General features: G+C 36.6%; 1 protein-coding gene across 4 annotated transcripts in view; it reads left to right on the top strand.

Annotated features, from left to right (window-relative positions):
- ZFAT (zinc finger and AT-hook domain containing) overlaps nucleotides 1-25,916 on the top strand; it is an 86,208-nt gene that overhangs the window by 15,624 nt on the left and 44,668 nt on the right. For all 4 annotated transcript variants that reach the window (XR_005857249.2, XM_004940050.5, XM_040695411.2 and 1 more), the window contains exons 3-7: nucleotides 4,454-4,711; nucleotides 14,394-14,567; nucleotides 18,925-19,075; nucleotides 19,343-20,808; nucleotides 22,066-22,298. Coding sequence is in view for 3 of the 4 variants with exons in the window: in XM_004940050.5 (XP_004940107.1) it covers nucleotides 4,454-4,711; nucleotides 14,394-14,567; nucleotides 18,925-19,075; nucleotides 19,343-20,808; nucleotides 22,066-22,298 (2,282 nt within the window). In the remaining variant the exon portion in view is untranslated. The remainder of the gene's footprint in view (nucleotides 1-4,453; nucleotides 4,712-14,393; nucleotides 14,568-18,924; nucleotides 19,076-19,342; nucleotides 20,809-22,065; nucleotides 22,299-25,916) is intronic.

Below are 25,916 nucleotides of genomic sequence, written 5' to 3'. Positions count from 1 at the left end.
AAAAGAAGATGAGCCTGTTTTTTATTTAGCTGACAGATGAAAATGGTTTACTGTTGCATAATGCACCCAGCCATTGCCATTTGCCCAGTTTGTTCATGCAAACACTTTTACAGTCATTCTGTAACTTCTGACACATTTTTGCTTGAGTCATGCTATAGCTATCAGCTCAGTGACTGTGCTAAGCTACATATATGGATTTGGAGAAAAAGGGCTGTTTGATAGGGATTTATTGTATCTTCCACTTGTCCAGAGTCAGAGATATTTGCCCTATTATGACATTAACGTGATTTACTTAATGTTTTGTACATCTGTAACTCTAATTACTCATGCACTTAAGACTGAGGGATCGAAAACTTGTGAAAAAAAATATGATTACAGTATATAGTTTTATCCGTTTGTTGCGTTTCCCTGTATGTAATAAAATGGCTTTGGAAAATTCTGGTCTCTAAGGGTGTTGTCCCTTTGTGAACCAGTTTTGGTTAAGTTTGATTTTGAGGCAATCAGTGCAACCACTGTACCACCACATCATTAAGCCCAACAAAATCCACACTGCTGGAGTGCTATGATCTACTTCAGTGTATGAAGAATTAAGAATAATGTGCATGTATTTGTAGTTGCTTACTTTAACTTCAAGGAAATGATTAAATAAAATTCTGCTGTGTCAAAACAGAAGGCCTCATAAATGGAAATATTCTGTGCTACTCATGTTCTGAACATTTCTGAGATAGCTGATTATTAAACAGACCGACATGGAGAAGCTTATGTGAATAATTACTGTGGAGGAACAGTATAGAATTAGATTTATATAGTTTATTTCCATGTCCTGTTTCTGAAATGCCTTTTTTAGTGCCATTGAGTACATAATTATATAGCGTAGCACAGAATGTTTTCTCAGAATATTGCCATTGCACATCCAATACCAGTTAACATAAAGATTGATTTTAGAGAATCTGTTGTGGGTGTAAAAATACCTAGAAACAGTTAAGAAGTCAGTCATGGAATAAGATCCCACTTATAAAATCTTTCTAATGATCAATTTAAAACTGAAGCTTCCCACTAGGCATTCTTGAAATAAGTGCTTTAATATATTCTTTTAGCAAGGTGTGACCATTCTCATTGGCTTGCTCATTTGCTCACAGGTCAATGACAGTGTAGTGTTCAGTTATGCCTCATTCATCTTAGGTGGTGCTTTGAACTGTGGTTAGTACAATGCAGTGTGAATGGATAGCTGGTGACAAACTGGATGGGGGAACAGCTGGAATTTATGGTCACGTGCATCATTAAAAATTGAATTCTGGCATTGTTAAAGTAGCTTGAGGTAGGTTTGGTTCTGGAAGGAGGAAAGAACAGGAGCAAGTTTTGGTGATTCTATCAGTTGTCCACAAGTCATCCTATTCCATTGTATGCTGCTACCTTGCACTTAACCACCAGGCCTTTTAAAATGTCTGGCTATTCTTCTGTTGGTAATTGGTAAGCTCATTTACAAGCAGGTGTAAATTTACATATTCTTTATGTTGGTTGCCACACCATTAGAAACTACAATTTTGTAGTCCACAGAAAGGGATCTACCACCAACCTGCTAAAGGAACATCCTGTTTGTAAACAGGATTTTGTTTCCATTTCTATCGTAACATGGATTTAATTACTTATAGTAACTTCAGCAGTATCTGCATTCCTCATATGATGCCTGACACGTGGACAATTTGACCTTTTTGCAGGTTGACATTGAGATGTTGTTGGTTTTCTTAATTGCAAGTTAATTTCTTTAAAGCACCAGATACTGTTTCATGTGGTTGGTGGATGTCAAAATTGCATGAGTGCTAACAAAGAGAAGTTTTGAGCATGCTGAAATCACCTTTCTCTATTTGGTGGTAATTGACACTTTCTGGAGTGCAGTAGCACAGAAATTCAGCATGCTGCTCGTAAATAGTTGCAAAAGGTGATGTGAGGAAAGTGTTTTTTTTTTTTTTTTTTTCCATTTATAATGGAGCTTTTAGTTTTTCTTATGACATATTTAAGTAGATGGGTACTCAAACACCACTGTAACAAGACAGAATGCTTTCTTGTTCACTTCATATCAATTACATGATTATCTCAAAACTGTGGTCTCTGTGCGTGGGCTTTTGTTTGTCTGGAATACTTAAGGGAAATGAAGAACAGATTTAGAAATGATGCTGCTACCACCTCCTGTTCTCTTGCACCATCTTCCCTTTACATTCCTTGAGGTCATTTATTTTTCCGTATGTTTTAAGTCAACCAATTTAGCAGGGGCTTTTGGCGTATCTGCTTGAAAATCTTTATGTTCTTAAATTATTATTCTTTTACAATTTGGGGGACTTTTATATTGTCAGTCTCGGCTCACTAGATAGAAAATAGGCTATTGGCTTATAAATATTTGATAAAAAGCTTTAGATGATCCTTAATCTTCACGGTTCTGGTGAAAGTTCCTGGAATAAAAGCAATGTAAGTTTTTCATGAAGAGGTAAATGTTTGAGTTATACTGCTGGTCTCTTTTAGCTTGAATAATCTCAAGACCTTTTCACACATTTGGAATTGCAACGGTTACTTAATTACTGGGCATTTCTCTCTGTGAAGCCAGAAGACGTAATTCATACTTTTCCCATCTGTGCAGGGAGAGAGAACAGCCGGAAGTTTTTGAGAGGAGTAATTTTATTTTTATTGTTTGCACGAGTCTCGTGTTTTGGAAATGTATGGTATGAATGCTTTCAGGGACCTCTTTGCTGTTGTCACCATAAGCTGATATGTACAAGAGATTTCCTTTTTTTTCCCTCTTCTTCCTAGAGCATTAAATACAAGGCTACTGGCAAAACTTGCTAGTCCTTTGTTTTTCTCTGATATTACAAAGATGATGGCTGACAGGGACTTCATCCATGTTCTATTTCATTTAGCACTTTAGCACACTTAGCATTTTTATGCTGTAGATTTATACTGTAGATTTTGTTTTTTGCTTGTTAGTTGTTGTGTTTTGTTTTTGCAATTACAGCGGCTATATCAAAATCTTTTGCTTTTTAATTTTCAAAGCTGCACATTATTGCACGTTACTGAAGGCTCTTGCATGGCAGCCCCAGTCACCCTGGGACCCAGAGTGCATCCAGGCCTTAAATGATCTGAAGTGCATTCTGGAGAGTACTTTCTATGCTCATTCAATATAAAAGAGCATAGGTGTCTAATATTTGATAAAGTGAATGCTAAAAGTCTGGAAGAAGCGTGACTTCCTCCTGTTCCTCCATATACCATCAGACAAACTCTTCTAGATGCACACTAGCTTTTCTTTCTCAGAGCTATGCAGAAATAGATCTGATATTTCACCAGATGCCTGCTTGGAAGCAAATGCATGCTTGAAAAACCTAGCCTGCTTTGCTCTTGATGAACTGAGCTTCTTGCAGAAGAGCAGATACAAAGTAATTAAAATAAATACAGTAACAATCAGACAATTCCTCAAATAGTACAGCATAAAGAACAGAAAGTGCCGGAGATTAACAAGGAAGATAAAGAGTAACTCTTTTAACTGTATAAACAATTACACCGGAGTAACTGATAGCTAGGATGAAATTTCTGAGCAGTACCTGGACACTACCTGAAAAATTCCTCCTCTCTTAGTATTGGCTTTCATTATTTAGAAGTTTTACCCTGATCTAACTGGTTCTGTCACCCTTTATGTCTGTGAGAGTCTGATAGCAGAGTTGCTTTTGAAGTATCTATGAAGGAGTGATCAGAGCAGTCCAAAGTGAGAGATAGGAGCATGAAGCTAGAAAGTGTTAGTAATAAAGAGTCACGGGAATTGCAGAATCTTAGAATCACAGAATGGTTGGAGTTGCAAAGGATGTTATAGACCATCTGGTTCCATCTCCTGTGCCATGGGCCAGGACGTCTTCCACTATGTCAGGGTGCTCAAAGCCTCATCCAGCCTGGCCTTGAGTTAGAATGTAATTGGCTTGCATTACTGAAAGAAAAATGAAGTTATGCTTTTAAGAGATGAAGTGCTTTTCTCTGAATACATCTCAAATGCTTAAACAATTTATTTGAGAGTGATTTAAATTAAAATGAGATATTTTTAATGGAGTGTCAGAGCACAGTAGAGCAATTCTGTAGAATTTGCATGCTGATACAATTATTCAATAATCTAAAAGAATGCTTGCAGTGTGGTTTTTGTAAAATTGTAGTACTCTGATATCTGTCAATCTGAGTTACATATTATTGCTTTGTGGCTAGCAGAAATGCCAACAAATGTCATTGCTTAAAAGTAAATTTGTGTGAAACTAACCCTTTTTTTCTTTTTTCTTTCTTTTTTTTATGCTTTAGGGGTAGAGGCTCTGAACCTTCATTGAATATTGCTTTTTTTCAAAGATCTGGTGGATATTAGCTAGTTACTAGAGTAACCCTATGAGATAGCATTATAGCTTCTTTTTAACTCTTAACTTTTTTTTTCTAGAGCTTGCAGTGAAGAAGAAAAGGGGCAGGCCAAAAGGATCTACTAAGAAGTTATGTGTGGATGAAGATGTTGCAGAAAATAACTCTTCTCTGAATGAAGAAGCTCAGACTGGGACAGAAGAAGGACCAGAAGTGACTGAAGTCTCACCAGGCAGCTTGGAATGTAGGAAATGCAATCGGAAGTTCTCTAACATGCGTCAGCTGAGGAAACATATCTGCATTATTGTTTTGAATGAAGGAGAAGAAGAAGGAGATGGAGGTAAGAAAATAGCCAATAAAAAGATGCAAAACATATTGTGAACCAGTGTTTTTCCATCTTATAACCTGATTGTTTACTCCTAGTCATTAATGTTGATTTTCAATTGAAGAGAATGGTCTGTTTCTTGTAATGTAAAAAGCATGTTGAAGCAAAACTGAGAATAAAGCTAGACATTTGTTTTTCTTCCAAAAATACCAAAGGCTTATTACATTAGTTGTCTTAGACTCACTAAAATGTTTATTTTGCACAAGAAACTGTTTTTCACGGGGGATTACAGTTTTCTAATGAGAAGTGATATAGCAACACAGGTGGGTATCATGCATAGATGAAGAGGTATGATTCCATAGAGATGTTTCTGTCATTTCACTTGGGAAACCTGAATTCTGTTCTATTCTTGTGATAGACAAAAGGAATGCCTTTCAGGATGGCTTGGTATACTGTATAAAAAGTAATGCAAAGCTTACCTCTTCTGTTTTACAAAAGTTTTTGTATAGTAGAATCATAGAATTGCTTAGTTTGGAGGCAACCTTAATAATCATGTGGTTCCAACTCTCCTGCCACGGACAGGGTTGCCATCCACTATATCAGGATACCCCGTGCCCCATCCAACCTGGCCTTGAATGCCTGCAGGGATGGGGCATCTACAACTTTTCTGGGGCAACGTGTTTGAGCACCTCACCACCCTCTGAGTTAAGAATTTCTTCCTAACATGTTAACAAAATCTCCCCTCATGTAGTTTAAAGCCATTCCTCCTTATCCTTTCACTGTCAGACTGTTGTCTCCCACTTTTAAGCTCCCTTCAAGTACTGGAAGGCCACAGTGAGGTGTCCTCAGAGCCTTCTCTTCTCCAAGCTCCAAGTTGAACAAGCTCAACTTCTTCAGCCTTTCTTCATAGGAGAGGTGCTCCAGCCTTCTGATCATCTTTGTGGCTCTCTTCTGGACCTACTCCAACAGCTCCATATCTTTCCTGTACTGAGGACCCTACACCTAGGTGCAGTACTCCAGATGGGGACTTACAAAGGCAGACTAGAGGGGGACAGTCACCTCCCTCTCCTTGCTGATAACTCCTCTTTTGATGATGCCCAGGATACAGTTGGCCTTCTGGGCTGTAAGGGCACACTGTTGGCTCATGTACAGCTTTTTGTCCATCAGGATCCATGGGTCCTTTTCCGCAGAGCTGTTCTGAGTGAGTTCCTCTCCCAGTCTGTACTCATTTCTGGAATTGCTTCCACCTAAGTGCAACACCTTACACTTGGCCATGTTAAACCTCATTAGGTTCTCATGAGCCCACTGTTCAAGTTTTTCAGGATCCCTCTGGATGACATCCCTTCTTTCCATTATGCCAGCTGCACTTCAGCTTGGTGTCTGCAGGAAACTTGCTGAGAGTACACTTGATCCCAGTGTGTATGTTGTTGATAATGATTTTTAAGAGTATTAGGTCCAAGATGGACTTCTGGGGGACACCACTTGTGACTGGCCTCTGCCTGGACATAGAGCTGTTGACAGCAACCCTCTGGCTGTGACCTTCCAGCCAATCCTTTATCCACTGAATAGTTCAGACTTGAATTTTTTTCTTTAGCTACATTGCTTAACATGCATTGCATACTGCTGTGTTGATCCTACTTACAGACAGTATTTGCCATTGCTTTTTTTTTTTTTCATTTTACTATTACTGTTTTGTGTCCACTCTATCATTATGATACACAGTGAGTGTGACTGCATTTTGCTTCCAGTGAGTTGTATAGTTCAACCCCTGTGACTATGACTAATTTAATTAAAATGGGTTTGGAATATGGTGACAGCACAGAAACTCTTACCTGATTGTTTGCTTTTGTTTTGGCTTTTTTTCTGTCATAATTGGTAGGATTTTTATGATACACGTAGAGACATTCACTCCAGTAGTCTCATCTCTGAGAATGCAAGTGTCAGTGCCCTTTGCTGCTTGTATGTGCTAGGTACTATGTTAGCATTTGCATCGTTTTGTCAATGCTGCCTTTTCTGAATGCCCTTTTAAAATAAAAAGTATCAGCTCAAATTAACTGCTCTGGATCTGTTAGCTCATTAGAGCTGCTAAATCTTATCTGGATCTGTTTTGCTACAAAACACATTGGCAGGTTTTTCAAAGTTAATTGCATAGTCTTTTCCTTTAAAAAAGAAAACAGCCTCAATTTTATGTGAATGGAACATTTTTTATTTACTTTCTGGCAAAAGCAAACTAGTCAAGGAAAAATATGTCATTTTTGAACAGCAAATAGTGAGGGCTTGTAGTTGTCGGTGTCTAGTACAGATAAAATGCTTCCAGCCCAAAGTTTCATACTTAGATGGCAAACCGTGAAGGTATTGAGCACCATTTTGTAACTTGAAGGAGTGATTGTTTGGATTACGCCTGGCCAATTCTGTCTTCAGACATGTACTGTTAGTTATCAGATTGTGGGAGAACTTTTCACTTCTCACTTTGATGTATGAACTGTTTTGGAATAACTTCTGTTTTAGAATGTGTAGATAAAAGTAGCACATGCTTCGTTATTATCCTTTGAGAAAATGTGATTAGATTGAGTAGCTCAAAGCTTTTTGGTGCATGGACAAAAACAATATGATCTATACCTAGGATTATTTATCATAGCTTTATTATTTTACCAGCTCAGAAAATATGTTCTCTAAACTTCTAGCTTTTGGAATTTTATTATCAGACTCAGTTTTCATTACAAAAAAAGTTTTGAGGATGAAAAGTGACCAGAAAAGTCTAAAAGGCAAAGAAATAATGTAACAGTAAATGTCTTCTTATCTGTTCACATAATTTCATGGGGCCCTGTTCATACATGTACAAATATGCCAAGATTGAAAGTTGTTGAAGCTGGTGACAAGAGCTTGTGTGCTGGAGGTTTCACCCATATCAGTGAAAGCTGTTAATCTCATTATTTCACCTAAGTGAGCTACAAAACTGTCTAGTTTTCTACTTGTCAGTATGTTCTGTTAATGAGTTTGAGTGCACTATTGCACCACCTGTGAAATGGTGCTATTTTTGGATTGTTTTTTAAACCTGATCCTGCTCTTTTTGTTGGGTGCCATTTTACTGTATAATTCTGATAAATGGTTAATAGTCCTGTATTAACTTCTTGCCTGAGGTTCATATTCACAATTTAGAAATCTTCATGTTTGCTTTCAGATTATTCTTTTCTACTAGGAGCCTTAAGTAACAGGCTAACCAGATGATATGGAAATTGCTTATGCATCTAGTCAGTTATATCATTCTTCCCAGCAACTCTGCTGTCCCTGTTTTGAGGGGAAGTACAGGCAGTGTTCAAAAGCATCTTTGATTTAGGCAGTGGTACAAATATATTATTTTGTGTATGGTTTTTTTTGTGTGTTTATAATGTTCAAGAAATATTACAGTTACTTGAGTAGACATGGCTGATGTCAACAATTTCTAGAGTAAACTGTCAATGAGACAAAAACTTCTCAAAGTTATACATTTTAGTGCATGTCAGAAAAGCAGTACTGAAATTTCTGACTCAGTGACATTTCTCTATTGCTGATGTTCATAGAGCTGGATGGAGAACTTTGTTGAGGCTCTGAACCTTCCAGTTAGAATACCCTTTCTATTTCTGACACAGTGGGTAGACGAGGTGGCCAAAAGTAAAGACCTTTGACAGCAAGTTCTGTATTTTTTTATCCTCTTGCCTACTGCATATGGGTTTTTCCCCCACCGTTTTTTCCAGTTAAGCTTTTGCCTTTCCGACTTCAAATTGCTTTTGTTTCTCTGTTGCTTCTGGGATTTTTTTTTCTACTGTTTTCATCTATCATGTTCTTCATTTCTTGCAAAGTTTATCAGTGTATGGATATCGGATATCTGGATATATTATTAATAATGTGTTTTCACTTTGTACTGGATTTGATTGGGATTGAGTTAGTTTTCTTCATAGCAACTCCTAATGTGCTGCACTTTTGATGTATGACCAAAATAATGCTGTTGACACACTAGTGTTTTAGCTAGTGCTAAAATATACTAAACTTAAATATTGAGATGCTATATATTGATATTCTGTGTGATATTATTTACTGAGAGGAACATAAGGGTATTGAGCTGAAGTTAAACTATCAGGAAAGTTTTCCAAATAATAAAACATGTTGCTCTTTTTTATAGATCCCTAAGGGAAGGAATGAAACACCATATTGAAGGTTTAAAATTGCAATGGATAAACAACTATAAAACTGTATTGAAGCAACAGTATCTGTTGGTCTCAGAAATAATTGATAGATGTAATTGACTTCTGCTGTTCTTTGCTTCTGTGATCAGCAACCCACATTGATTTCTCTGAGATTGGTTTCTCACTTAGATGGTCCTTCCCCTTTTTCAGGAGTCATCAAGCCTTCCTGGTTCCTGAATTTCTCTGCAGCTAATGTGCTCCTTTGATACATAATGATTGCCTTCACCTTAGAATTATAGAATTGTTACAGTTGGAAGGGATTTTTAAGGTCATCTAGTCCAACTCCCCTGCAATGAGCAATGACATCTACAGCTAGATCAAGTTCCTCAGACACACGTGCAGCTCTTGCTTACAAATGCCCCACACATATGCTCAGTAAATTTATTTAATAGAGGGTTTATCTGCCTAAGAAAGTTGCTATGATTTAAGCAGAGTTATGTAAACACTTATTTTTGTTTTTGTTTGGTTAAACTAAATTGGAGTTTCTTGTTAATGGGTTGGTGGGAGATACCAGCCATTCTTTTTGTCCTAAGACAAAGCTGGATGAGTTGAGAAATGTTTCTGAACAGGTAAATAAAAAGGAGATGCTAGAGCTCCTGCAATGGGATGGGTTTGGGGATTTTGACTTCTGCTGGATTGGATCAGTTCCCCAGCACCTGCCTCTGCACTCACTTGTTTTGAGAAAACAAGAGAACATGTGATTAATTTAACCAGCCTCCCCTTCCACTCTGCAGCATATGTGAATCTCTGGAAGTCGTAAGAGTGGTTGATTGTTTTCTGGGAAATGGGATTTGGATGGAAGATAGATTGAAGCAGTGGACAGCCCACCTCTCTTCTCTGGAGTAAATCACTTCGCACTAACTAAAAGGCTTTTTAATTTTGATTAAAGAAGTGCCTTTGTCAATACAGAGAAGCTTGCAACAGTTCAAGTCCACAGTTTAAGGCAATTTAAGTCCAAAAGTACAACTTCTTAAGTTAAAAAGTAAGCATACTCAGGCAACTTAAGAAGTTATCCTTAAGAAGTTATATTACTGCTGGAACAGTATAACAGACTTTGTAAGTGCTTCTGATTTGGTAAAATTAACTTCCGGTGGTTCGTCGGATTTTATTGCAACAGTCTAGATATTCTTTAGACATTTTCAAGAGAGTCATAGAGATTTGGAGCCTTCAGAATTCTTAAAAATGACACCAGCCTTAGTTTAAAACTCCTTTAACATCAACGGGATTCTCATTTACATGAATTCTCTTTGCAAGTAGTGTGCCAGTCTCTGCAAGAGAAACAATTACATGTATTGTTTTTTATATAATAGGATAACATGTATTTGACTGGCTACTCTACTCTCTTGCTGCTATGAAATATCAGTATGTTCTAGGGAGAGAAACAATAATTTGAATGAAGAGCAGTTTAAAAACATGCCAATTAGGGATGAGTTGCTGTGCCTGTGAAATGTAGTCCAATTATGAAAGCAGAGAGCAGTACTCTCAATTAAGGACTTAAACGGAAGCAAAGTACAGATGAACAGCCTGGTTCAACAGAACTTTGAAACTATTGGTTCATTCGGAGTTGACAGTTTTCCTCATCAGCACAGGCATGACTGCTCCTTAAATGTGTTAGAAGATTTAGGCACTGCATTATGTTTCTTGCACAAACACAGCCAGAATTTAACATGCCTGTCGCTCGATAAGGAAGTTAAGTCTATTAGTCTGTTGAGTCAGAGTGCAAGCTGTCAAAGTGCGGAGCTGACTGCTTAGCAAGGGAGATGCTAAGTGAGGCAGTTTATCTAAATCAATCTGTTTATGAGCAAGCAAAGGCTCTTATGGTTTGGAGAAACTTAGCTTAGCTACTCTGAGTTGCATATACTTCATTTCTTCCTAAATCATCTCAAAATCACTGGTGGATGCTTTTTTAATGCAATAAGAATAGTAGCAGGTGAGTTGTCCCTGTTGTGAAAGACAAGAACACTCACTTTGATTCTCTAATCTCTAATAAGTACAATCAAATAATTTTTGCAAGGAAGCTATCTAAATTACTGAGATAGAAAGCTATTCTGTATTATGGAAAGGCAATGCACTGTAGTCAAAGCTGAAGCTCATCTATTTCATAAAAACATACTTTTGTCTCCCGCTGTTCTTTTCCTAAAAGACCTTCTAGTTCAGGTTGTTGATTTATTTATTTATTTTATGCAGAGAGAGTTCAGGAAGAAAGCAGCTGTAACTGGGAGGTAAGATGTTTTTGGTTTGGTGATTTGATGGAGAGTGGTTGGATATCTTTATGGTCTCTTTCAAGTTACACACAGAATGCAGCGTAGTTGTACTTGTACAAAAAGGTATTGGTCATGCATGCAGCCTCAGCTCCTTACCAACCAACAGCTTCTGGAAGGTGCTTCTTCCTCTCATGTGGAAGGGGAGTAGGCCTCAGTGTGGAATAGTGAGTAGATTTTAAAGTTAAGTACCAGAATTTCACTTTACATATAGAGGAGGGCTTCGTGTTTTGCATGTATCATATGAGTGTTGATCATGTTCATACGAATACTCAGTATTAGTTCAAGATGTATGATAGATAAATCAGGTGAATTTTCTCTCTTACCTGCTTTTGGACAAATCTCTGTGCCAGGGGTTTTCTGTGTTACAGGAGTCTGCGCAGCGCTCAATGCCTTCCTGTGCATGACCTGATTCTAGTTCTGTTAATAGATTTTTCTCAGCTTGATGGTGGAAGCTGAGATGCAAGTCTTTGCTTGACATATTTACCAGCTTTGTCTTTATTGTGTATTATGTAAAAATAACTTCTTAATAAAATTCCTGGAGTTTGTTTTGCAGGCAGGGAGTTATAGTCAGCCATATTTGTTGTAATAGATCTGTTCTAGTACTTTTCCTCATTGACCCTTGGTCAAACTGAATCAATTAGCAAACCTTTCTGCCTAATAGAGGCATATTAAGAAAGAAAAGCAGCAAGTAACATTTATTAGCTTGTTGAGGTTGTAACAGTAGTTATCATTAGTGCTGATGAACCAACAAACTCAATTGGCTCAACTCTGTTACTCAACTGACTCAACTCTGTCCTTCTCTTACTAATTTTTATTTAAAATAATAATAATAATAATAAAGGTAGAATCCCAGTATTCTGAAGTTTATTGAGTTACAAGTTAAACATGAAAAGATCAGCCCAAAAAGTCTCCTGGTCTCTCTCATTACTCTCTCATTAAACAGACTCTTAGTTTTTAATGGTTAGAGAAGAAGACTTGGGAGTAGGGTGCTTGGAATCATGTTCCTACCATCGTTTCACTATGCTACGCTAAGCAAAATGGGGAATTTTCTGTTATTAATATCACATATTTTGCTTCAGTCAGTAGTTCTGGGTTTTTGTTAGCTAAACATACAAAATGTCTTTTGTTCACAGGCATATAAAATCAGTTTTTTTCTAAAATTTTCACTAAATTACTGCCCTCTGAATGTGACAGTGTAATCAACTCAATCAACTTCTGTATTTGTTGTTTAACTATACATAAAGTAACCTCAGCGAAATACAGTTCAATAGGCAGCTTGCATGCTGGTATATTCTTTTCCTCTGTGGAGAAGGTAAGATGTTTGTGATCCACACCTGCTGTGATATTTGTAAAGATCTATTGTTGGTAGTAAGGTAATGGAAGCTGTTCCATGAAGGAAACATTTGAAAAATATACTGTTAGTGAGCTGCCACACACCCTTCATCCCACTGTGCAAGTGGTGTCTGCCAGAATGGGGTTATATCTTTATATTCAAATATCCCTTTGAAGTACTGCAGTGAAATGTTGCTGTTAGAATTACTCAGTTTCAGTATCAGTCAATAAATTACAACTGTTCTAAGGAAGTAAATGGGGATATAATGAGACTCTTTGTGCTTATAAAGCAGTAATAATTTCCAGAACCATAGAAATCTGCAGTGAAAAATGATTGTTGAGGAGAGCAATATATAAATGAATTTTTCTAATGCAGTCTAAGCTAACTCCCACATACTTTATTTCTTTCTAGTTTTGCATTTAGTTAGAGGAATTGCAAATTAGCCAAGCGCTAGTTACATTGCTACCTGTGCTGCTTTAGTTTGTGCTTGTTCCAGCCCCTCCCCCCCCCCCCCCTTTTTTTTTGTTTGTTTTAAGAAGAATTGCCTATTGTCTCTAGCTCCTTTTTTCCCCCATGGTTTTGGAACCAGAAACGCAGCTGAGTATTAACAGATAACAAAATATTGCTGAAATGAAAACACAGCCATTTCCATGTAGCATGTCATGCCATGCTTTTGCTATTTACATGCTATAAACAACTCAACACACTACAGCTTGTGCTGTTACTGCTTTATTTTTATATATTGTTTCCTTATCCCAGCACAGCAGCTACAGCCTTCCATGAATACACACTGAATAGTCTGGAGATGGTGTCAGCTGCTTTAGATTCAGGGGGAAAAAAAAAAAAAAAAAAAAAACACTTCTGAAATTCACTGGGTTCATTTATAATTTTCTTTCTTCAGTCAGTTTTGAGCTTTCCTTATTCATTACCTCTGGCATATTTGCATAATGCCCTAATTTGCCACTAGAGTTTCTCTCGCCTGTATTTCCAGCCACTTCATCTAATACAAAGAATGTTTTGAGTATAAACTTGAAGCACTCTTTTTTTTAAAATTCTAATTCTTCATAAAGTAAGCACAAAAAACAAATATCAGTAAGGAATTCCTCATTTGCTTTAAGGAGAAGGAACTTCAAGAATGAACTGAGCTAATTATTTAGGTGTTATTTGAGATCAGCGTTTTATAGACGTTGTTGCTTTCTAGGTAGCAGGTCCAAAAGTTATCTGGTTTAATAATTCGAAGACATTCTGAACAGCAAAAGATAGGGGATCATTTAAAAATGCAGGCCTTCAAAAGGCAAAGTTACAACTCAGGAGTCATACTGAACCAAATAAACTTCTGTACCTCAGTGTTCAACACTGAAAAAGAAAAGTATGCTTCTGTGTGTTGATTCAGTGTAATGGTTGGGGGGAAAAGCCTAACCCAAAGAGATTGTAGGAACATTTTCCATTAAATATGATGGGTAGTGAATCAAGTACAAGGATAAATAATCCTGAAGTCACTGGAACTTGACTTCAAGAAGAAAAATAATTTGTTCTTTAATGAAATCATAAGAAATTGTTTCAGGTTTGTAGAATTTCCACAAAAATCCACAATAATATTAAGACAATTTAGGAACAGAAATGTTTCTGGGAGTCTAATTTTTATTATGAGTTTTTTCTACTTTCTTTATTTGTATAAGTATCACACTGTTTTTATTAATGAAAGGAAAAAAAAAATTCCCTCTAGGGATTCATGCAGCACACCTTGTTTAAATAACATGCAGTATTTTCTATGCAGCATTTGTTTTCTTCTAACTTTTCTGTAGTGTTCATAACTATTACCTACATTTCTTTTGTATGTAGTTATATATATATTTTCTTTGATGTTTGCTCTTTAGGTAATGATTCTGACGTTGACCTTGACAGGAAGGAAGATGAGCGAGAAAAAACTCCAAAGAGGCCCAGAGTACAGAAAACAGAGAAAACTCCATCAACTAAGGAGACTGAACAGGTTCCAGGAGCTAAAAATCCTATAATAAGTGTGGTTTTGACAGCCCATGAAGCTATTCCAGGTATTCAGAATCACCAATTAGTTAATCAAATGTGTTTCTGTTCATGTTGGCACCATATAAAAGAGCAATTAGTCTAAGACTGTAATGCTTAGGGTACATGCTAACTGCAAATTCAAGTATTTAGTCATTTTTTAGTTATTTTAGTCATTTATTTGGTCATTTTGATACAGAATCTCTGTGTCTGGCAGCTGGATCATTTTAGAGCTACTGTTACGCTTTTTTATAGGTGACACAGATGCTGGGAAAGGACTTTGTGGACCTGAATGTATTTATCTGCATTAACATGAGTTATGTTGAGTCTGTGAGGGGTTTCAAAGGAGAAAGGAAAAATATCATTGAACAAGGAAAAAAATATATTTTTCTCTGATCATATCTTTACTTCAGCTCTTGACTCTTTATATATTTATGATAAATACAAATTTGATTATGAAAACAGCTCAATGTATATACAACTTAATACTTATGTTTACAAATAGATTGATAGAAAATGTACATTTCAAAATCAAATGAAGTTTCTATTCAGTAGTTAAAGATTCTTCATCTGTAACTTTGTGTAGAGCCTTTGCATTGAAGGATTTTGAAATAATTTCAAACTTAAACTTCTCTTTGCCTGTTGATATAAACCTGGTATTTACCTGAATGACAAAATGCCTTTTTAGAAGTTTTGTGTATTATTTTCAGCTTTGTACCTTTTTGTTCTCTTCACTGTTTCTAACAGTTCTGAATAGTTGTTTTGCTTTCAGATCTCAGAACAATTAGAATGTATTTATTTATTTTAATGTTGTGGGTTGGAAAATACCTGTATTTTAACTAACCACAGACCCGATCGTACTGTTGGATGTGACCTTGAAGTCTTTCCTGTCTGTTGCTGAGCACTCATTTTCCCCACTGACTCTGCCAGCTATTTTGCATCTTTCCCACCGCATTCAGCTTTTCCTTTCATCCTGGCCCCATTCCCCTCACTGCTACATGGAAGGCTCCCTTTTATATCTCCTGTTGCTTTGTCCAAAGGGGAACGTGTGATGGTTGGTTAAGGGACTCATGTAGGTGTTGCTTACTGGATTTATACATGAACAATCGCCAAACAGAACTTTTGGGGAAGAGCTGTAATTTGGGTCTTCTCTATCCAGGTGCTAAATTTTATGAACATCATAACAACTTTGATCTTTGAGAACTCTACCTTTCTGTTGGTTAGTAAGCAATTTTTTCAAGAGGGAAAGAAAAGACATGATAGATGGTGCTTTCAAGATGCTATCCCCATTTTCTTAGGAAACTAGCCTAATGAGGTAAATACAGACAATAAAAATAATATACAAAGCATGTGAAGACAGAAAGGAAATTAATATTTAGGGATGTTTGTTGCCTTAATTACTACCTGGTAATTTTTTATTTAAACATGAAGTTTCTGTTTTCTTCTTTTTATGCTTTTTAAATTACACAGAATATTAAAAATAACTTCAGCTTGGGAGCAGTTTGTGCACAGTAAGTTTCATTCAAAAGCCTGTAACGAATTAAAGAGAATGACAGTCAAATTTGGCTTTGCAGCTGTTTTTGAATATCTTCTCATTTATTTGATTGACAATTAGTAATCTTACTGATTTGGAAAGTCCCAGGTAGAATATATACGATAAAAAGGTAATTGCTATTGCAGCAGTTATGAATTATCATCCAGAATTTACAAATGCTGAAAGCTTAGAAGATATTTTCAGCATTTTTAAATTCTGGTTATGATTGTGGTCAATGGTTCTGTGTTCAGGTGGAGGCCCGTAATGAGCAGTGTCCCCCCAGGGGATCCATCTTGGGACCAGTACTCCATAACATCTTTATAAATGACATAGATGATGGGATTGAGTGCGCCCTCAGCAAGTTTGCTGATGACACCAAGCTGAGTGGTGCGGTTGATACAGCAGAAGGAAGGGATGCCATCCAGAGGGACCTTGAGAAACTCAAAAGATGTGCTCTTGTGAACCTAATGATGTTCAACAAAGCAAAGTGCAAGCTTTTTGCACTTGAGTCAGGGTAATCCCAGATATGTATATAAACTAGGAAGAAAAACTCCTTGAGAGTAGCCCTGCTGAGAAAGACTTAGGGTCCTGATTGATGAAAAACTTAACATGAGCTGGCAGTGTGTGCTTGCAGCCTGGAAGGCTAATGGTATCCTGGGCCCCATCAGAAGAGGGGTTGGCCAGCAGGGAGAGGGAGGTGATTGTCCCTCTTTACTCTGCCCCATCTGGAGTACTGAATCCAAGTGTGGGGCCCCCAATACAGGAAAGATGCGGGATGTTTGGAGTGGGTCCAGAGGAGGATCATGAAGATGATCAGAGGGCTGGAGCGCCTCTACTATAAGACAGGCTGATGAAGTTGGGCTTGTTCAACCTGGAAAAGAGAAGGCTGTGGGGCGACCTCATTGCGGCCTTCCAGTATTTAAGGGGATTTTATAAACAAGAGGGAAATCAACTTTTTACCTGGGTAGATAATTTCTCTCTAGATGGAACAAGAAGGATTTTACTTTCATTCTGTTATTAAAGGAGCAATTCATATCATTCTTTGAATGTTTTTGCTTTTTATTCATGTGTTTCATTTTATAAATACTTATATTCTTGCTGTAAACGTATATTAAATGTATTGATTATGTCTTTCTAGGCTGGCATGTCTTTGTGAAATTATTTTGGTTCGTACTGTAAACTTCTCTGTCACAGAAGTGTACTGTACTGTTTTTTTTTTTTTTAAATCTTACATGGCTTCTATTTAGGTACATTAAAATGAGATTAAATACTAATGTACTATCCAGGAAAAAGGAAATAAAGTGAAATGTAATGAATTTCAGTTTTACATGAAGTTGTTTAGTTCATTTTTTAATTCAAAGATATTTTCATGTGCAACTTTGCTTGCTTCTCTGTCATCCGTATATCATAGAACAGTCTTTATTTACAGGTCCAGCAATATTTTTTTCCTAGGGGCTATGATTGCCATCTATTACTACATATTTAATGAATTGTATTCTCTTTGATACTCAGTGTATGATCCCTTGCTTACTGTTTGTTTTTCAGTATCAGCCCTGGAATCAATTTTTGTTATCTTCGGATGTTTTTCTAAAGTGCTTGTTAGTTGAATATGAGGATTTCACAAATATATACGTATATATTTGTAATATACGTGTTAATAAATTAATAACTATACATATTACCACTTATAAACTTAGTAATATTCTCATTTAACACATGGGTAGATGAATTACAGTTGGACTATGAAATTAAAAAGGAGGGGATCAATCAATAATGAATGCTTGGTTTGATATACTTGACATTTCTCTTAGCACCATAAATTAATATTTATGTGATTATCTTCAGTGCTAAATGTGGATGCTTGACACTGAATATTTTCCATCCAATTGTTTAGGGAGGGAAAAAGAAAAAAAAAAAAAGAAGACTTAGTTAAAAAAATCTCAGTCACATCTCAAAATGCACTTATTTTTGCCTCTTTTAGTGAAAGCTCTGTGGGATAGTATCTGATCTTGTTTGCATTAAACGAAGCCCTTTTACTTCTGCTTTTAATGGAGACTTAGAAGTGCACATGGCATGTATTCTTTTGTTCTGAGTGGATGGCAGTAGGTCCCAAAACATAAGCAATACAAATTTGTTCAAGGAAATCATGCCTGGACTTTCAAATATAGACAAAACAGTGTCTTTTTCCCCAGCCTCATTTGTGAAATTGATTCAGCAGCTCAGTGGAAGTTTTCAGTAGTATTATGAGACAGAAACTGAAAAATTAGATTGAGGTTTTGAAAACTTAGTTTTTTAAAGGTAGAAGTAATTGGATATGGGATCTCACAGTAATAGGCACCAAGCACTTCTATAATTCTGCAAAACCAATAATTCTGTCATGTAATTTAAGCAGATGTTTGGTGTGAGTACTGATATCTTCTGGAATTGTACCCATCATTCTATGCACATGTACCTGTCATTATATGCATATGATTTTAAAAATAGAAACTGAAATAGTTGAACTAATGATTACTGAGTTTAATGTTTTATTTATCAGGCAGTGCAGCAGTAGGACAAATTTTAAAAAAGTTATATATAGATTAGTCATGAGGAAGAAATTCTTTCCTGTGAGGGTGGTGAGGAACTGAAACAGGTTGCCCAGAGAACCTGTATATGGCCCATCCCTGGAAGTGTTCAAATCCAGGTTGGGTGGGGCTTTGGGCAACCTGATGTAATGGAAGTGGGGTTGGAAGTAGATGATTGTTAAATGTCCCTTCCAACCTAAAGCATTCAGTGATTTACACTCATGAATTATAGATAATGCAGAATTTAGTCAAGTATTGTTAACAAACATTTTTTGTTCTTTCTTTTAGGAGCCACAAAAATTGTTCCAGTTGAGGCTGCACCCCAAGAAAGTGAACCCACTACTCCAGAAACAGTGGTTCAAGACCCATCACAACGAAGAGGATATCAAGAATATGCAATTCAACAGACTCCATATGAACAGACAATGAAATCAAGCAGGTGATTTTGGAGTATTTATCCTTACGTTCATACAAAATGATTTTCATTAAAATCAGTAGGGAAGCTTTGCATTCGTATTTTCTGAGGCTTTTCAATAAAGGAACAGCTAAAAATACTCTGTGCATAGGTTGTAGAATTTAAAAAGCCAATAAAGAGCATGCCTTTATAATAAATAAAGGTAATTATTTGTGTCTGCTATGAATATCTATGAAATATTTGATACCAAGTTTCACTATTTTAAATACAGCCATTTCTGTTTCTTTTTAGGTTGGGTCCAACTCAGCTGAAAATCTTTACTTGTGAATACTGCAACAAGGTGTTCAAATTTAAACACTCCCTCCAAGCACATTTGAGGATTCACACAAATGAAAAACCATACAAGTGTTCATACTGCAATTATGCCAGTGCAATCAAAGCCAACCTTAATGTTCACATGCGGAAACATACAGGAGAGAAATTTAGCTGTGACTATTGTACGTTCACATGTCTCAGCAAAGGCCATCTAAAAGTCCATATTGAAAGAGTTCACAAGAAAATTAAACAACATTGTCGCTTCTGCAAAAAGAAATACTCAGATGTTAAAAATTTGATCAAGCATATCAAGGAAACACATGACCTTCAAGATAAGAAGGTGAAAGATGTTTTTGACGAGCTTCGCTTGATGACACGAGAGGGCAAAAGACAGCTTCTTTATGACTGCCATATTTGTGAACGCAAATTTAAAAATGAACTCGATCGAGACCGTCACATGCTTGTCCATGGTGATGAAAGGCCCTTTGCTTGTGAGCTCTGTGGTCATGGAGCCACTAAATACCAAGCTCTTGAGCTTCATGTTCGCAAACACCCCTTTGTCTATGTGTGTTCTGTGTGCCTGATGAAATTTGTCAGTTCTGTAAGACTCCGTGCTCACATCAAAGAAGTACATGCAGATCTGCAGGAAACTTCTGTTTTTAACAGTTCCATCAACCAAAGTTTCTGCCTGCTTGAGCCAGGAGGTGATATACAGCCGGAAGCACTTGGTGAACAGCTATCGCAAACTGCAGATGAATTGACTATCATGAGTACTAATCCTGTTAACACACCATCTACTTGCGCAGATGAATCAATAGCTGCAGATGTGAACCATAATGATCAGCATAATGGTGACTTAAAAACTAATACCATTCCTTCCTTGGAATGTGAAAATCCTCTGGTAGAGAATGCAAGAGAGACTGTCTGTGAGGCATCAACAGACACAGCAGTCACAAACATTCAATCCTGTGTAATGTCAGATTGCTTTCTACTGAAAAATGGCACCTCTGCTCCTGATGAGTTAAAAGATTCTGCTGCAAATGGAGAGGAATCTAGTCATTGCAGTTCTGTAAATGAACAGGGTGAAGAAACTCAGCTTTTGCTCACTGAGGATGCAAGTTTAAATGTGAGTCAAAACAATGCAGTGACTGAGGATCTTTCAGGTTCTGAAGAGAAAAATCAGTCTGTTGCTTCTAGTGAGTCAGAAACAAGCAATCCGTCAGTTCTGAACTCAACAGGAACAACTGACCCTTTGCTAGCACCAGATGCTAATGCAGCCGTCAGTCCACAGGCAGCTTCTTCTAATGCAGATAAATCAGATAATCGGAGTGGAGCTGTTGCCTTTATGCAGATCTTGGATAGCTTACAGAAGAGACAAATGAACACAGAGTTGTGTGAGAGGATAAGGAAGGTTTATGGAGATTTGGAGTGTGAATATTGTGGTAAGAAGCAGTATGAAGATGTGGGGGGGTTTGTTTCCTTTTCTCTTTTTTTTTTTTTTAATGTTATATGATGGGCCATCTGCTTCCTACTTCTCTAGTGTATAGTTTTTGGTAAATTTGTGTATCTTTACATCAGTACTTATTTTTTAGTTCAGTATAGACTGTGGAGTTTAGGGTAGTTTACCCTCAGCTGTATAAACAAAATGAAATGATTCAAATCTCCTCATAAAACAGTCATGGAATGCAGTAAAACAGAGCTCTGTCCTGGTCAGTTTTCTGATGATTTGAAGTTTGATAGAACTGGACAGATTCTTTTTGCCTGTCTGCCTTATCCTACCTCAGAAGTTTTACTGGGGCCAAGCAGAACAGACATAGGTGTCTGTGATGATCATTAGCCAGTCTGTGCTTTAGGACTGAAGCTTCATTATTGTCTTAGTGTAAAGTTCAGTCTTCATTGCAAAGTGTGGGAAGATGTACAATCATACAAATTATGTACAATAAGTACATAATTAAATAATTAATCGTTGTTGTTTAATAAATAGTTAAATAAACAGTGCTGATATATTTTTTTAAACCATTTCTCTGACAGTGAAAATTTTCATTATGTGCTTTAAGATCAGCACTGTACTGATTTTAATTGATTTTTGTATTTATTGAAGTGAGAAGACTATGCATCCCCATTTATCCTAACTGCAAATTGTTTAGCTGACACAGCTGGAATGAAATAATTGGGATTTTTCTTATAGTCTCTCTTTTTGAGAAGGGAAAGGAGTAAAAGTTTTTGTTTTTTAAATTGTCACTCTTAAACACTGTAACATGTTTTATCTGTATGCATTTTTCTTTTTTTGGTGCCATTGTGTCAAAAGAACTTTTAGGAAGGAATAACATGAAAGGAAGTACCAAAAAGGATTTCTGATAATCTCTTTTACTGAACAGCTGAATTCAGAGTCTTTGTATAGGAGAAGAGATGTAAAGGGCTTACTCATTAGCAAAAAGATCATTTATAGGTAATGAAGTTGCACTTGTTAAGCTATTTCAGGACATATGACACAACCTTTTTAGACAAAAGTGTTTAGGTAAACATTTTTGTTAATAGACTCTTAAGACTCTTAATAGATAAGGGTTTTTGGTTGTTGCAGCCAGAAGGGACACAATTCAAACGGCATGCTTTGTCGTAAAAGAAAATTGGGCATGCATTGGAATTTTCATTAACAATTGCTTAGAAATCACTTTCTCCATGTCTGATTTTATTTTCAGGCAAGTTATTTTGGTACCAAGTGCATTATGACATGCATGTTCGAACGCACACTCGAGAACATTTGTATTATTGCTCCCAGTGCAGTTACTCTTCCATCACCAAAAACTGCCTTAAGCGTCACGTCATTCAGAAACACAGCAATATTTTGCTGAAATGTCCTACAGAACATTGTGACTACTCTACTCCAGATAAATACAAGCTCCAGGCACATCTTAAAGTTCACTCTGAGCTGGTAAGTAACGAAATGTAACAAGTCAAGTAGTATGTTTATCTCAATTCAGTGTCATCTCCTTGGTATTTAGAATCATGTGGCAGTGCTTTAAGAAACAAGAGCTCTAACCTGAGCACATGAGCACTTCTCTCTGCCTGAGAAGTCTTAGATGAGCTGGTTACAAGAGCTATAGCAAGTATATATATTTAGAATCATAGAATCACTTTGGTTGGAGAAGACTACTAAGATCATTTTGTCCAACCTTCAGCCCATCACCACCATGCTCACTAAACCATGTCCCTTAGTGCCACATCTACCCTTTTCTTGAAAACCACCAGGGATGGTGACTCCACCACTTCACTGAGTTTGATCACTCTTACTGTAGCTTCCCACAGAGTATGTTGGTATCCACTTTCTCCCTTCAGTTTTCCCAATATTCTCAGATTCTTTGAGTCCTGAAAGACTGAAATGCCATCTGGTACTGTTGTTTACTTCATTCCTTCGAATTGAATCCCTTCCTTCGTGGAGAGATGTTTGTGGTAAAATTAATATTTATTTCTCTCTTAAATATTACAGACTAGTTTAAATTGCTGAAAAGCTTTTTTATTAATATTGTTTTGCAATAGCTCTAACTAGTTGCAGCCTATCTGTTTGACCAATCACAATTTTCTATGATGGTTACAAAGATGAAGAATTCGGATCTTAAAGTCTTCCATCTTACACAGTAAACCTTCCAGCCCTGAGTGCCCATTGCAGTTGCTTTTTTGCATTAGAAGAGATAGAACAGCTCTGGTTTTAAGTGCTCTGTTGCATGCTTTCTTTGAGACTATGTTAGGGACTGCATGCTGGACTGGGAATCCTCCTTCTCTAAAACACTGCTTGGTGATATTTCTCTGATTTAATATTATCACATGAATAATGTAGAATGCACCACTTTACAGGCATGTTTCTCCTAATCACATGAGAAAATAATATCACAACTTGCTTAAACTGCTGTGATAAGTGTTGGTGGTGCGTTCCATTTTTTTAAGTGAACTGTAATGTTTGAATTAAGCATTTGTGGTAATTTTTCCCCAGATGTGGACAATTTCTAGCTACTAAAGTAGCATAGCTGCTTTAAAAAGATGTTTACATATCAGCCTAATGTTTTCAGGTCATCTTCTGCACTTTGCGGGTAGTCTCTTGGCAAATGTTTCCAACAGCTGAAGTTGTTTTAAAGGTATTTTTACTCTGATTAAGTAATAGCCTTCTGGAGCTGCGGGACAGCTTTAAAAAAAAAAAAACAACCAGAAAAAAAAAAGCCACAAACAACCAAACAAACCGTAGGTGACATAAAAAAAATAAAGGTTTATTTTCCTCTTTATCCCACAATATTGTTGATATTTTAATCAATCTGAATTTATTATAAATTATATGAAAAACTCATGAAACAGATATTTTTCAGGCTGCATTTGTGTTTATTAAGTTTATAATGTGCACCTGATGGGAAAAATCTGTGTAAATGATGTCTGAGACTACGTTAAAAGAAGAGCCTAAAATTAGATTTTTGTGTCCTTGTGCTTTTTTTTCCAGTGCAGTAAATATCTGCCAGCTCCCACCAGGAGGATCATTTTCATGACACTAAATGGAACTGAGAAAATGCATTTCATAATTAAAACAATTGTGAAAGGGAGCTCTTTCAAAATTATGCTTAGCGGTGCTTACTGCAAAATCTATTTGAGTATTTAAATGAATTGAAAAAATCATTTGTTAGCATTTACTCAGTAACTAACCTTGGCAGTGCTCTTATTGGTCCTTTTGCCCGCTGCTTGATGTATTTACTTAATGCATACCTTCAGTAAACAGGGCTGCTCATCCAAAATACAGTACTTTAAAAAAAGTAGGCACAGACGAATACAGAAAGCTACTTTAATGTTAGTTTCCATTTGCAAAATTAATACTTAATAAATATTAATGTTAAAAGTTCCCCAGTGATAGCCAAGATGAAAATCTCAGTTCCTTATACAAGTGCACGTATTTCATTAGATTGTTCCTGGCTGCTTTTCAGCTGGATTCCTGTCTTATTTGGTGAACAGGATAAGTGATGATTATTAAAAAGCAACTTTGTGCTCATCCCTATCATTGAGTGTATGGAATCCATCATTTGCTCTGCACCGATAGACACCACAGAGAAGTTTGTGTTTGAAACTATTATAAATGTAGAAGTGATATTCCAAGATAAGCACGTTGGGAGTTCCGATCCAGAATTGCAGTTTGGATCCAGCACACCTACCTATATTTCATGTATGTCTCTGGATGCAAAAAATTATTATTTGGAAGGATGCTCAGAAATGTCATTATGCCACTAACCTTAATAACAGTGTAATTAGAGCTTTGGGTCACAAGTGAGATACTTGTGCTCTTGTTGCTCATTTCCCTCTCCTGAGGAGTGTCACTTTCACACTACTGGTCTGGCTGTGATACTTCTACATCTGGGATATTTGCCACTGTGTAGTCAAGAATGCAAGGTAATGGACAGAGAGAGAATTAACCAAACGTCTGACTGGCCACTCAGTTGGAAAAGGGCTTTCCTTGGTGCTGGCTTCCATAAGAAGTTTCAGCTGGCCATTTATTTTTCTGAGTAGTTATTTCATGAAAAATGCATAAAAAGTATTGCATGCAGTTGCTTATCACGTTGTGATCTGTAATAAAGTTTATCTAGCCTTTCACAGTTTTTTAAGTAATTCCCTCTATATGTGTGTGTAACTACTTTCTGGGTACATCAGATCAGCTTAGCAAAGTTGCAGTTTAATAGTGACATCAGCTTAATTCAGGAATCTTGAAAATTTCGATTTGAGCATCATGACAAGCGTGATGAGGATTTCTACACTTCTTCACTCATTCACTCATTACAAGTTTAACTCAGGAGCCCTATTGTATGTTTTATGTTAGTATTTAAATTTTTATTGATTTGAGTAGGTGCAGGAGTGGGCATTATCTCTCTATTACTCTACAGTATTGAACAATAGTAATAATTTTTTTGTAATTAACAAATTGAGAACTTTTGCTAGCAATATTCTTAGATTAGGGCAGATGCACAGGAGTTCAAGGTTGCTCATTCCTTATTACAAGATGGCTTGTGATTGCAAGCCCACTGCAGCTGTAGCTCCAGGAATTCTATTTGAGGATCTGGTAACGCTGGTGGAAGATGCTTGACAGTGTTTTCTCTTTGCAAGACTATGGGTAGCTTCATCATAAGTTTTCTTCCACATAAAAGAGTAAGTGTATCAGCTATGGAAAAAAACAAAAAGAACAAAAACGTTCAAGTACCAACCTATCAAAATGCATAAAGATTTAAATACTGGAAAGAGAAAACAGTGTGGGAGGAGAGAAATACAGAGAAAGTCATTTTAGGACTCTGTGTGCTGCTTTGCTCTTCGCAGTGTTCTGATTTGGTTTTAAGTCAATAAAACTTACTGTGATGCTATCATAGACACCTTCTGTAATTTGTCTCTTTCTTTAGTCATCAACTTCTGTGCAGTACTTTGATTTTCAGTCCTTTGTTTTTAGTTTTATTCTTTATTTTGCTGCTCTGACACGTACATATTATTTTTGGTGTAGAAGCATCTTTGTCTTAACAAATTACTTTTCACATCTGTA

Source organism: Gallus gallus, chromosome 2, assembly GCF_016699485.2.
Source record: "Gallus gallus isolate bGalGal1 chromosome 2, bGalGal1.mat.broiler.GRCg7b, whole genome shotgun sequence".
Lineage (NCBI taxonomy): Eukaryota > Metazoa > Chordata > Aves > Galliformes > Phasianidae > Gallus > Gallus gallus.
This window is presented reverse-complemented; position numbering and strand designations above follow the sequence as displayed.